A 12,182-nucleotide genomic window follows, 5' to 3' on the forward strand; every position below is an offset into this window, starting at 1 on the left:
GGCAGTTCCAAAATGTGCAAGCAAATGTTTCTGTTCCTGCTCTCAAAGGGACAGACAGAGCAATCTGCACAGACTGAACTTTGGAGGGACACACAGAGTCTTGGTGAAGAGGCACCATCGTTTTTGGGTGGCTGCTTCAGTGGTTGCACAAGTTGGAGAAATTTCCAGGAGTTGAGAGGGTTCTGTGGCTGCTCCTGTTGATGGTTTTAACTTCAATTTGTGCTGCACAGTTCCTGCCTAACTTCAAGCCAGTTAAAGCCATGTTCTCAGAGGGAGGTGCTGGCCTGTTTCTGTGTCCTGGGAAGGGGCCCTGAGCTGCAGGAGAGCGGCGCAGTCACAGCTGGGACTGAAACCAGGTCTTGCACAATCCCTGTTGCAGGTGAGGCTCAGTGGAGCTCACCTGTGCCAGGGGTTCAATCTGGGGCTCCGAATTACGCAAGTGAAAGTCAAGTTTGTTTTCTAGGTCAGGTTGAATCATCTGCAGGAAACAATTCTGTGTCCATAGAGTTTGTGATAAGGAAGAAACCACAGAGTGTCTGTGTGGAGATCTGGGCACCATCCATTCCATGAAATGGGTGAGGGTGTAACTGGGCCATTTTTTTTCCCTTCAGTTTGTGTCAAGTACATCATCCCTAAGATTTGATAATCCTGCTGTCTGTCCTGCTCCTGGGATCCTGCCTGCTGATTTTCACCCTGCCTCTCCCAGGCAGCAAGAGGGTTAATTTGTGCAAGAGCCTCGTGTGGCACAGCTTGCTAATCCTGTGTAATATGTGGTTACTTTTCCAGGTGGATCAGTTCTTCCCTTGTGCTCAGCACACCCTGAGCAAGCACATCCACCCCAGGGAAGGAATACAGGGAAAAGGGTAGGCACTGGGACTTCAGGATGGCTCCAAATGCCTTTGAATCCCATAGTCTGTAGAAAAGGAGATTCAAAGGCTGCTGGGGCATGGCCTTTCTTGAGTCCTTCTTCCTCCAATACCCCTCGTTGTGTGCCATTGCTTTTTAGATTCCTTGCACAATAAAACAGATTAGGGTGACAGAAGGAATATTGGCATGTCAGTTGTTGGTGGTGTGTGGCTTTGAGTGTGTTGAAATTTAGCTCAAGAGTTACTTTTCCTTTAGACCCTCTCAGTTGATGCTCAGTGTTACCTTTCCAATTCAGCTTGTTCCATTTTTGTTTCAGGATGCCAGGAAAGCCTGTAGTGATACAACTCTTGCTCAGGTATGTTCCTGTTCTTTGTGTAGGCTGTTAGTTGAGAGATAAAAAAATACAAATATCAGTTTGTGACTCTAGCATGTTCCTGTTCAGTAACTGAAAGAATAAAGTGGAAGAAACCTTTTGAAATGTACAGTGTATTTGTTTAGTTTTAAATAACAAAAAAACCCCAAATAAACAAAACAGAAAAAACCCCAGCAAGTCAACCCCCCCCCCCCCCACCTTAATGGATCCTGCTTCCAGTTTACCTTTTAAGTAGAGTATGTTTATTGTGTTGAATATATTTAGAAATACTTAAATAAACATCTTTTAGCAGTTTTTTGGAAACAGAATTATTTTGCATATAAAGTTCTGCCATGTTTTAAAAAGTAACAGTGCAGTGAATGCTGGAGCATTTTCTTTCATTGGATTGAATTGAAAACTTGGAAATTTAATAATCTGAAATATTATAAGGTTAGAAGTATTTTAAAAGAGCTTCCTGAAGTTTCATTGTAGCCACTGTGAAGTGTGTTATGTCTCTGAAAAATCTGTTTGTGTCAGTGTTGCTGGGTGTACACCAGTACCTACTTGGTAATGGTTTTTGTTGTGTGCCAAGATAGATAATATTCTATCAAAGTTCAAATGTATTTTTGTTATCTTGTGCATTAAAAATAGTTCCCAGTATCTCAGGGATTTGTTTTGTTTATTTTTAGATCACAACAAGTCTGGACTCTGTGGGTCGAATCCAGATGCGAACCCGGCGCACGCTCAGAGGTCACTTAGCCAAAATCTACGCCATGCACTGGGGATCCGACTCCAGGTGTGTACAGGGAGCCCTGCAGTGCCAGGGCAGGGCTGGGGCTCCCCTGGCACTGTCAGTTTAATGCCAGCTCAGAGGTCACTTAGCCAAAATCCACGCCATGCACTGGGGATCTGACTCCAGGTGTGTACAGGGAGCCCTGCAGTGCCAGGGCAGGGCTGGGGCTCCCCTGGCACTGTCAGTTTAATGCCAGCTCAGAGGTCACTTAGCCAAAATCCACGCCATGCACTGGGGATCGACTCCAGGTGTGTACAGGGAGCCCTGCAGTGCCAGGGCAGGGCTGGGGCTCCCCTGGCACTGTCAGTTTAATGCCAGCTCAGAGGTCACTTAGCCAAAATCCACGCCATGCACTGGGGATCTGACTCCAGGTGTGTACAGGGAGCCCTGCAGTGCCAGGGCAGGGCTGGGGCTCCCCTGGCACTGTCAGTTTAATGCCAGCTCAGAGGTCACTTAGCCAAAATCCACGCCATGCACTGGGGATCTGACTCCAGGTGTGTACCCGGAGCCCTGCAGTGCCAGGGCAGGGCTGGGAATCCTCTGGCACCGTCCTGGCAGCTCATGGTGCCCTTGCAGGGGACCACAGACCAGCACTGCTGGGGGTTCAGAGAGGAGGCACTGTGCCTGTTCTTGCCATAGGCATTTTGCTTTCTCCTTCTTTCAGTTTTAACTTAAGTGTTTGAGTCTGTTAAAGCAAGAGAGTATGTGATTTTTTGGAATGTTGGATGTTGTACTTTCCAAAATGTAACTTCTATGGTAGGGATTTAAAAACTTTACTGACAAATTTTTATTTAATTGAAAGAGCCTTTTGTACATAATGGGAAAAGTAAGTTGGAGTTTTGTTTTGCTGCCTTTAGAGTAGCTGATGATGAGGTGTAAACACTGCCTCATGGTCTGCTCTGTATTGTAATCCTCCAGAGAGGAATTCATTATAATCTGTTCTCAAGATTTATTTTTGCCTAAATTCCTTATTTGTTTTTGTGTAACTGTGTAGTTATATGAATAATGAAAGCAGTTGTGGAGAGAGTTCATAAAATGTATTTTTAGTGAGTTGTTTGCTTGTGTTCATTTTCAGTCATGAGTCCCCATGGGATTCCTCAGTCAGGTGATATGGAGATCTGTATCTTTGCAGATTTTTTCCAACAAATGCACCCCATTGATAAAAATGGAAAAGCAGAGGGTAATAAATGATGAAACTTCTGAATCACTTGATAATCATGCATGATGTATGTCTATTTTGTGATTTTTTTGTTGGTTTTATATTAACATATTTTATTTTGTGTTCATATTTAGGCTACTAGTCAGTGCTTCTCAAGATGGAAAATTAATTATTTGGGATAGTTATACAACAAATAAGGTAGATATTTATAATCCTTATCAATAATTCACGTATAAGTTGTGTGTTTGAATGGGTTTGTGTCTGTTTTTTAGCATGGTTTGCAAGTCAAAAATCAAAAGCAGTCTTTCTCATGCAGACAATCTTTTTTTTTCTTCGTTTCATGGCTGGGTGAGCACTAGTGATGTGTTGTATGTTGTATCTCTGAAGCAGTAGTTAATTACACAGTAATACATAACATTTTCACTCTTACTTTTCCTAGTGCAGTAGCTGTAGCTCTCTGCCTGTGTGGTGTTGCTTCTAAAACTGATTTGGTTTTGAATTATAGAAATACACAACCTCTGAATTTACAAGAGTGCTTTGCATTTGAGCGCAGAGGAAGGAGAAGGAAGAAAAACAGCTGTTGGGGAAAAGCTTAGGTAGTATGGAGTGGAGCTTTTCTTCTGTAAACCACGCAGTCTCCATGGGAACAGCCATCCTGTCTAACAGCCTGGAGTTTAAAGATGTAAAAAAGTTGGACAGAAAAATCTTTGCTAAAATAAATGAAGATTGTAAATGTTAAGTTTACAATAGCTGTGCTATGAAATAACGTACTAAAATACTGTAAATCTGCCCTGCAGTTACAGCTGGTATCTGTCTCCCAGGAGGTGTGGGTGTGTAAAATGCAGTGAGTTGGATGTGGTGGGTTGTAAGCCCAAGTACTGGCCTGGGGGTGCCCTGTGGTGTTTGTGTGCTCTGACCCAGGAGCTGTGTCTCTGCAGATGCATGCCATCCCCCTGAGGTCCTCCTGGGTGATGACCTGTGCCTACGCTCCCTCTGGCAACTACGTGGCCTGCGGAGGCTTGGACAACATCTGCTCCATCTACAACCTGAAAACCAGGGAGGGCAACGTGCGAGTGAGCCGGGAGCTGCCGGGGCACACAGGTCAGCCGTGCTCCTGCTCCACCTGCTGCTTCCTGCACCAGGGGAGCAGCCCTGCCTGGGGCTGCCACTGCTTGTGCTCTGGTTGTGGGCGAGAACTCGGATGCTGCTCTTGCATTTTAACCTTCAGTCATTACTCCTGGATCAGTCCTTACACAACTGTTTTGTTTTTAGGATACTTGTCCTGTTGTCGCTTCCTAGATGACAACCAAATTGTCACCAGCTCAGGAGACACCACTTGGTGAGTTTTTGAGCTCCGTTGGCCTTCCTTCACCCCCTCTTTCTTACTTTAATTTTTTTTCTCTCCAGTGCCTTAATTTGTATTTAAAATTTGAACTCTGAAATAATGACAGACGTTGTGTTAACTTCACCTGCAGTGCTTTGTGGGACATTGAAACTGGCCAGCAGACCACCACGTTCACTGGGCACACTGGAGATGTGATGAGCCTCTCCCTGAGTCCAGACATGAGGACTTTTGTCTCGGGCGCCTGCGATGCCTCCTCGAAGCTTTGGGATATCCGTGATGGGATGTGCAGGCAGTCGTTCACAGGGCACGTGTCAGACATTAATGCAGTTTGTGTAAGTGATCTCCTGTTTCCACGTGGGAAGAAAGGGGGAGGATAAAGGCTACATTTGCATGAATTCAGCTTAGAGTCTACTGAGCTGCCTTGATTTAAATCAATTAGTTAGGGTAGAGAATGTTAAATTGTATATAATGGAGAAGGGTTGTGTAATAACTTACAATCTGCTTTGTAACTGAATTATTATTGCCATTTTCTGTGATGCACTGTGCTGTTCCCTGGAATAGTTTCACCTGTGTTTTTATTCTGTAACTGAGACATCACTCTTTTTAAGAAGTAAAGAATGGACTAGGGAAACTTTTTGAAACATGGCAATGTGTTAAAAACTGAAAATGGTAGATAAAAGCAATATACAGAGAAGGTGCAACACAGACAGGCATCTTCATCTTGAAGTTTTTTTGTTGAACAAAAAGAGCTTTTAGCAAAATATTCTGGAGGCAGTTAAAATCACTGTTGATATTGAATATTCCCTGGAATAATTTGGTAATATTTAGAAACTGGATTATATTTCCCCTCTGTCATAGTAACACTATATTCTGATCTGCAAGATCCAGGCTCTGGTAAATAGAGAAAGAAATCTAAATTGAAGCTGCATCTGTTTTTGATAAACATGAAAAATTGTTAAGGCTGAGAAAATACCAAACACATGACAAGTACAAAAATGCAGTTCCTATACTTAGACCTGGACCCTGAGATGTGCTGGGCTCTCTGCATTCCTATTTCAATCAATATTGCTATTAAGAGAATAACTTGGATTTGGAGTAGATTTTTTTAGGAAATTGAATTGCTCGTTTGCAATCTTCTGTCTTGGCTGAGCCGGCCTGGCTGACAGCTCAGGATGGAGCAGTGTCCCACTTCAGCCAGGGTGTGCAAAGCCTTCATTTTGTAGGAGTCAGCGGCACCCCCTGTGACAGCACACACAGGAACTAATTCCAGTCACTCGGGTATCTCCAGGGGTGTTCTCTTGCACAGCTGCATACAGGCATTTTTCAACATGCAGATAATCCTTTAAAATAATCCATTCTGCCTTTGCGTGGTACAACAACCTGGTGCTGTTGCTCACTGGCAGGTGAGCAGTGTGTGTTTCTGGTGTCACTCCCTGTCTTGCTCACACCTTGCAGTTTTTCCCCAACGGACACGCGTTCGCCACCGGCTCGGACGACGCCACGTGCCGGCTGTTCGACCTGCGCGCCGACCAGGAGCTGATGATGTACTCCCACGACAACATCATCTGCGGCATCACCTCCGTCGCCTTCTCCAAGAGCGGCCGCCTGCTGCTCGCGGGCTACGACGACTTCAACTGCAACGTGTGGGACACCCTCAAAGGGGAGAGGGCAGGTGAGGACACGGCTGCTGGCAGCTGTCCCGAGCCTCGGCGGCCTGCGCCGCCCAAATCCCTGCAGAATGCAGAGCCAGGGCGCTGCCAGTGCTGGTGCCGATGGTGTCGATCTGCTTGATTCCTTTTAATGCTGTTTTCTCTTGAAATGGCATCCTTTTATTGCACTTGGTTGTGTCTTCCAGAAGTTACACTGCATTTTAGTTCCATCCCTGTGGTGTGAGCAGTAAATGAGTCAGGAGAACAGGCCTGTTCTTGGGCCTTACAGATCTGTGTGCTGGGAGATCCCAGCTCTGCAGGCTGAGGAATACCCTGCAAAATTGCATCTACAGAAAATGTATTTCACGGAAGTGTATGGAATTAAGTAGTGCAAAATTACATGTTTGCATTGTATTTTGCACCCGTGAGTGGCAGTAATTCAGATGTAGCTACAGGAGTCTTTTGGCTTTGCATTCCCTGCTGCTGGGAGAAAGGGAAAGTGGAAACTTCTGGTCCTTGAATCAATCACTTTTGTCAGGACACAGCATGTTTTATAGCACAGCTATTTCTTTTTCACTTCTTTCAGTAATCTAAATGCTTGGGCCTGGTTTGGTTCTCAACACCAGTTCTGCTGGTCAGACTGAAAATAAATTGTTTTCCTTAGTTCTACTACACCTGGATGGGGAACCTTGGGAGAGCAGACAAGGCCAAGAAGACTTAGAGAGAAAACATAACCAAAGTAGGAAAGAGGCAGGCTAGTGCTGCTCTTCCATTTTTCACAATATATGGGGGATTTGTAATCCCTAGGGTTTGCAAAATTTGGGAAACTCAGGGAAGTTAATGCATCCAGAACTTTGTCAGGAGACATCACACTGGATTTTGGGACTGCTTGATGGCAGTGGACAGCACTGTAGAAAACAGGGAAAAAGCAGTAGAGAGCCTGTCTAGAAGGAAGACATTTGTAAGGGCAGAGAGAAAAATAGAGGCAGTATTCTATGTAGATACTTTTACATACCTTATTGTTAGGTTTTTTGATAAGGCTGTTATGTTCTATGTGGTTCCTCAGAGTAAAGACAAAAAGGAGAATTAAGATCTTGCATCTTTTTTAGTACACTTAAGATTTACTTGGGAAAGCAGAGTAACAACTGAATTCTGTGACATTTTGCAGACACTAAACTTCCATTGCTTCTTCTTTTCCAGGTGTCCTGGCTGGCCATGACAACCGTGTCAGCTGTTTAGGTGTTACTGATGACGGCATGGCTGTAGCTACAGGGTCTTGGGACAGTTTTCTCAGAATCTGGAATTAACTGGGAGCCAAACATGTACATTCTCCATTTGAGATCTGGAGAGATCAATGCTGCAGCCTATAGCTGTGAAATAACATTTCTACCTTGTATTTGCAGGTGAAGTTTTTCTATTCACTGATTATTACACAAAAAGGCTTTCTGTAAACTAGAAAAAAAAAAAATCAAGTGAAGAAATAGGGGAGGGGGGAAGAAATCACTGACTTTTTAAAAGGGGCCAGCACACATAATCATGGTGACCGACAAACTAAGAGCCAGTCTTTTTGTTTTTGGTGGTTTGGTTAGATTGTCCTTGAAGGGTTTTTGCTTGTGCTCAGTCTGCTAATCCTGTACTTTTTTTTGTACATAACAGAATATACACATTATAGCAGCCAATCATGTAACATTTGTCTGTATGTAAAGAAATATGTTTGCATTTTTTATGGAACTACATTTATAGCTTTGCTTTTAACCTGAGATGTCACTTCTGAGTTTTGTAGTGGGTGAACTAGATTGCTGTTTTAAATGTTTTTGTGAATTTACTGTAGATAAAGTGAAGCCAATGGTATGTATGTGTTTTTTATAATGGAAGGCATTTGAATTTTTTTTAAAGGCCCTGGAGACTCCCAGTTAATACCTACCGCCTTATTCACTCACTTCTTGACCTGCTTGCCTATTTTTGATTGGGGGGGTTCTTCCTTCAAGCCAGTGGTTCCTGGTTCATCCATTGGCAGTCATGACCTCCAAACACCAAGGAGTTAATGCCAGGTAGACTTGTACCAACAGAAGAAATAATTGGAAAATAAAGTAAATCCAGACGTTTTAGCTTCCTCCCTGCAGGTTTTTGCATCAGTTATTCTATGCAGTCTGTGGGTACAGAAGCCAAGTGGCTGAGTGCTGTGGCCAGTTAAGCTCTGTCCAAACGTGTGGGTTTGGCTCCTCACAAGCTCTAGCTGATCTGCACTCACAGTGACTTGGCTGCTGCTCAGAGCCCAGAGCAGTGTGTGCAAAGAGTGCTTGTTCCACACCAACTGCAAAATTCAAGAGGACTTTGCTTAAATTCCTAAAGAGGATTTAACTGTGCAGTTAATTGCTCGTAATTCCCCTCCAAATTCAGGGTTTGCCAAAGCACACCACAGCCAAAAGTGCTTGTTGTCAGTTCTGTGCAGTGTGAATTAGCAAAGGAATTGTGTAACTTAACTGCAACTGTGTGACCCCTGAAAACTTCCCAGGATAACCTTGAGGATATGTGCTTGTTCCGTGTTCTCACTGAGGGCTGTGCCATGGGGGTTTTGTGATGCTGGATGTTCTGCAGCTCCAACATCGTAAACGGCCATTTCTGCTCTTTTCCTGATTTGATTCTGATTTTGATGTCAGTTCCCTAGAAATCTCACCAAGTACAGTTCAGTGCAGAGACAGGAAAATCATGTGACTGATGCCCATTTGAAACTGCTCAGGGAGGTTGCTTAACTTTTTGGTGCCTGGCAGCATGTCTGCACTCGCAGTGGATGTTCCTTAAGGAATCTGGACATCTGTGGCTATTTTGGAATGGGGGATTAAGTCTATTGGCTTCTCTTAAGTGGTTTACTTTAAAGATAACGTGAATTTTAAATTACCAGGTTGGAAGATGCTGTTAGTCATCATTCATTGGAACTGATGTGAAGTCTGGGTGTCTCTGGGTCAGGTAGGAAAGAGAAGGACCCAGAATCCTGCAGTATATCCAAATGGTTTTCTGGTTGAGATTACTTTTGTCAAGTTTCTGACATTTTTTAATCCTAAATTTCAGTACTTCCAGACTGTGCCTGTAAACTCACCATGTCTATAATGGTGAAGGTGCCAATAAATGTACCAGTCAATCACGGTAAATTCACTTTTAAACTGAGAAAAAGGCGCTTCTTATACTGGAGAAGGAACATTTCCTAACAGCAGCCTGTGGTGTAGGACCAAAATCCCACTGTATTGTGTCTCACAGGAATTCCTCAGTGTTTTGCTTAATGATATGTCTGCATTTATAGAACTATTACGGAATTCTTGTAACTCTCTTAAGTGAGCTGCTCTTTGGGATCTTGCAGACTCAGTTTATTTTTTAGTGGTGCACTTGATTATTTTTTTTAACTCACAGCTGCCTTGAGTGAATCATTCTGGAAATTTGTTACTAAGGAATTTTAAGAAAATATTCTTTTTCTAAAAAAATTCTTTTCCATAGAAGTGTGTTTTGAACCAATTTCCTAGTCAGGACCTTTGCTGAGACAGGTGCCATTTTTACATTCTGGTATTAAAACTGGTTTCTACTTGTGAAACTCCAAAACCAATTTTACAGCTGTATATAACTTTTCTTACCAGTTCAGGTAGCCTGTAACAGTGGTAATGGCTCTTGTACAGGTATTACAGCAAATAACTTCACTGTCATTGTTGGATGGCTGTTGCCTCTTGGATTCAGCTGCCTTTAAAATAAATCCTAAGGAATGCCAACTACTTGCTGAGGTTTCCAGCAGCATCACAGAGCTCTGCCTGCCTCTGCTCCTCGCTCACCCCAGGTCTGAGGGGCTCCGGTGTCAGCACATGAGGCCTGGGAGATGCCTGAGCACAGCAGGGGAATTGGCGTCTGGCACGGCTTTGGAGCCTCTGGAAGCTGTGACAGATCCTGCCCAGGTGGTGTTTGCTGTTCCATTCCTGCCCTGCTGTGGGTTATTTTTCAAGCCTGCAGATTCCAGTACCACAGGTACTGTGTGATGCCACAGAATGACTCAGGCTGTGGCATTCTCTTCTTCCAATGGCTGGCAGGGACCTCTGGAGGTTGGTGCCCCAGCTAAAGCAGAAGTGGCTTTTATGGTAAAAGCTCTTCCTAAAAGAAGGAAGGTAATAAAATGACCCTTGATAGGTTTTACCCCAGCTTTGAATTTCAAAGAAACTGGCATGTGTCTGCAGTTGACGTGGGCCCAGGTGTGCAGCTTGTGTGACTTCTGACTCCGCACCATGACAGCAAACTTGCTCGCAGCAGGTCTTGCAGCATGAGTGGGCACATCTTCACTGGCTTTAAAAGCTTGTAGCCAGACTACATCCTTAGCTGAATTTCAAATAAGTTGTGTCATTACAGAACTGGAGTAACCAAAAGCATTGTGCCAAACAGTGGCACAGTGACTCTTGCCCAGCCTGTCCTCTAAAGGCAATCTGTTGTGGCTTGGGAAGCAGAACCATGTGCTTGGTGTGGCAAGGTTTATTTTATTCTGGTAGAGTTTGTCAGCATTTTCTAATGTGATCTAACTTTCCAATAGAGAGTTCTCCCTTCAGGCAAGTGCCCAGCTTGGGCTTGTTCCCATGTAGCCTTAGATGGCTGTTAATTGGTGGAGAAAGCAGTATGATAGTCTGGAAACCACAGAAAGCTGCTGTGGCTTTGTGCTGATGTTTGTCCATGCACTTCAGTAATGCAGCCTGGTTCCATCTGTCTGCAGCCCTTTTCCTTCCAAACACTGCTGTCCCTCTGCTGGGCTGAGCTGGAAATCCATGGCAGTGCTGGCAGAGCTGACAACTGCGTGGATTGACAGGATTTGTACCACTCCAAAGGGAACATGCATTAAAGAGGCTTTTCCTGCCCCAGGAGAGGGCCTGACCTTGCGCTGGCAAAGCTGAACTGGAGCAGCAGCAGCTCTCAGTGTGTCCTTACTGTAATGCACAGGGTGGAAGTAGTTGATTCCTTCCTTCAGTTGTGTAACCACTCATCCCTTGATGAAGTTCCCATTAATTACTTTAAGATGGAATGAAAACATTGTGAAAACATTCCCAGAGTTGTGTCTGTCCTCTCTGGGGACAGTGTCGCCTCCACTAGGTTTAGTGCTGTGCTTTAAGATGTTGGTGAGAGTTTTGGCTAATTGGACTAGTTGGTATCAATGGTTGTGTAGCAGAATGGCTGGTTTTGAGATAGCATTTCCTGTCCAAGTACTTAGCATGGGTTGATGGTGCACTGTGTATCCAGTACTCTGGCATGCATGCTGGTCACACTCCTCCTACACTTCAGAGGCACCAGAGCCTTTTATCCAATTGCTGGTTATGTAAAATACATGCAGAATGTTAATGCAGTGTTGTTATGGTAAATGTGTGAACAGTGTTACTAATTGATATAAATGATAACAGATTACATGTGCCTGACATTCTTATACCACACAGTATGTTTAGGTTTTAACTAATATGGACTTCGGTGGAATAGTCTTAGGTATTTCAAACCTTTGTTTTACTTACACAATGGTGCTCTCTTTGTGTTTTGTTTTTTTTTTTTTTAATAAAAGCATCTGAACACTTGTAGTACATATTACATCCAAAGGAGTCCAAAGCAAAGTGTTTCTAAACCTGCTTAATTTTACTTTGCTTTTAGTTACCAGCACCTCTCATCAGCTTGTTTTGTTTTGTTTTTACTTGTTGCTGACTACTTTGGAAAACTTTGGTAATGTTACCAATTATGAAGTGATTCTGCACTGCCTTTGGATTATGTATGTATTCAGAAACAGTCTTAAAGCTTTTATTTAAGCTATTAAAAAACCAGGGACTTGTGCCATTTGTTCTTTTAACAGTGCTGTTGTACAAAGACTTCCCTGTGACAAAAAAAAATCACTTGCTATGAACTTTGTTTATAGCTTTTTTTTTCCACGATGGATCTTTTTCTTTGTATTTGTACAGTGGCTCAGTGAAAGATGTTGCCATGAGTTGATATTGTAACCAATAAACAAGTGCTTTTAACCA

General features: G+C 43.5%; 1 protein-coding gene across 6 annotated transcripts in view; it reads left to right on the forward strand.

The window, feature by feature from the left end:
• GNB4 (G protein subunit beta 4) overlaps positions 1 to 12,182 on the forward strand; it is a 59,674-nt gene extending 47,492 nt beyond the window's left edge. For 5 of the 6 annotated variants that reach the window (XM_085587995.1, XM_085587991.1, XM_085587994.1 and 2 more), the window contains exons 3-10: positions 1,184 to 1,222; positions 1,909 to 2,015; positions 3,306 to 3,369; positions 4,110 to 4,272; positions 4,444 to 4,510; positions 4,647 to 4,848; positions 5,972 to 6,188; positions 7,366 to 12,182. In XM_085587995.1, the coding sequence (XP_085444121.1) occupies positions 1,184 to 1,222; positions 1,909 to 2,015; positions 3,306 to 3,369; positions 4,110 to 4,272; positions 4,444 to 4,510; positions 4,647 to 4,848; positions 5,972 to 6,188; positions 7,366 to 7,472 (966 nt within the window). In that variant the 3' untranslated portion in view covers positions 7,473 to 12,182. Of the gene's footprint in view, positions 1 to 786; positions 864 to 1,183; positions 1,223 to 1,908; positions 2,016 to 3,305; positions 3,370 to 4,109; positions 4,273 to 4,443; positions 4,511 to 4,646; positions 4,849 to 5,971; positions 6,189 to 7,365 lie in introns of all 6 variants that reach the window. The other variant, XM_085587997.1, reaches the window with a different exon arrangement.

Source organism: Lonchura striata, chromosome 9 (genome assembly GCF_050655825.1).
Source record: "Lonchura striata isolate lonStrDom1 chromosome 9, ASM5065582v1, whole genome shotgun sequence".
NCBI lineage: Eukaryota > Metazoa > Chordata > Aves > Passeriformes > Estrildidae > Lonchura > Lonchura striata.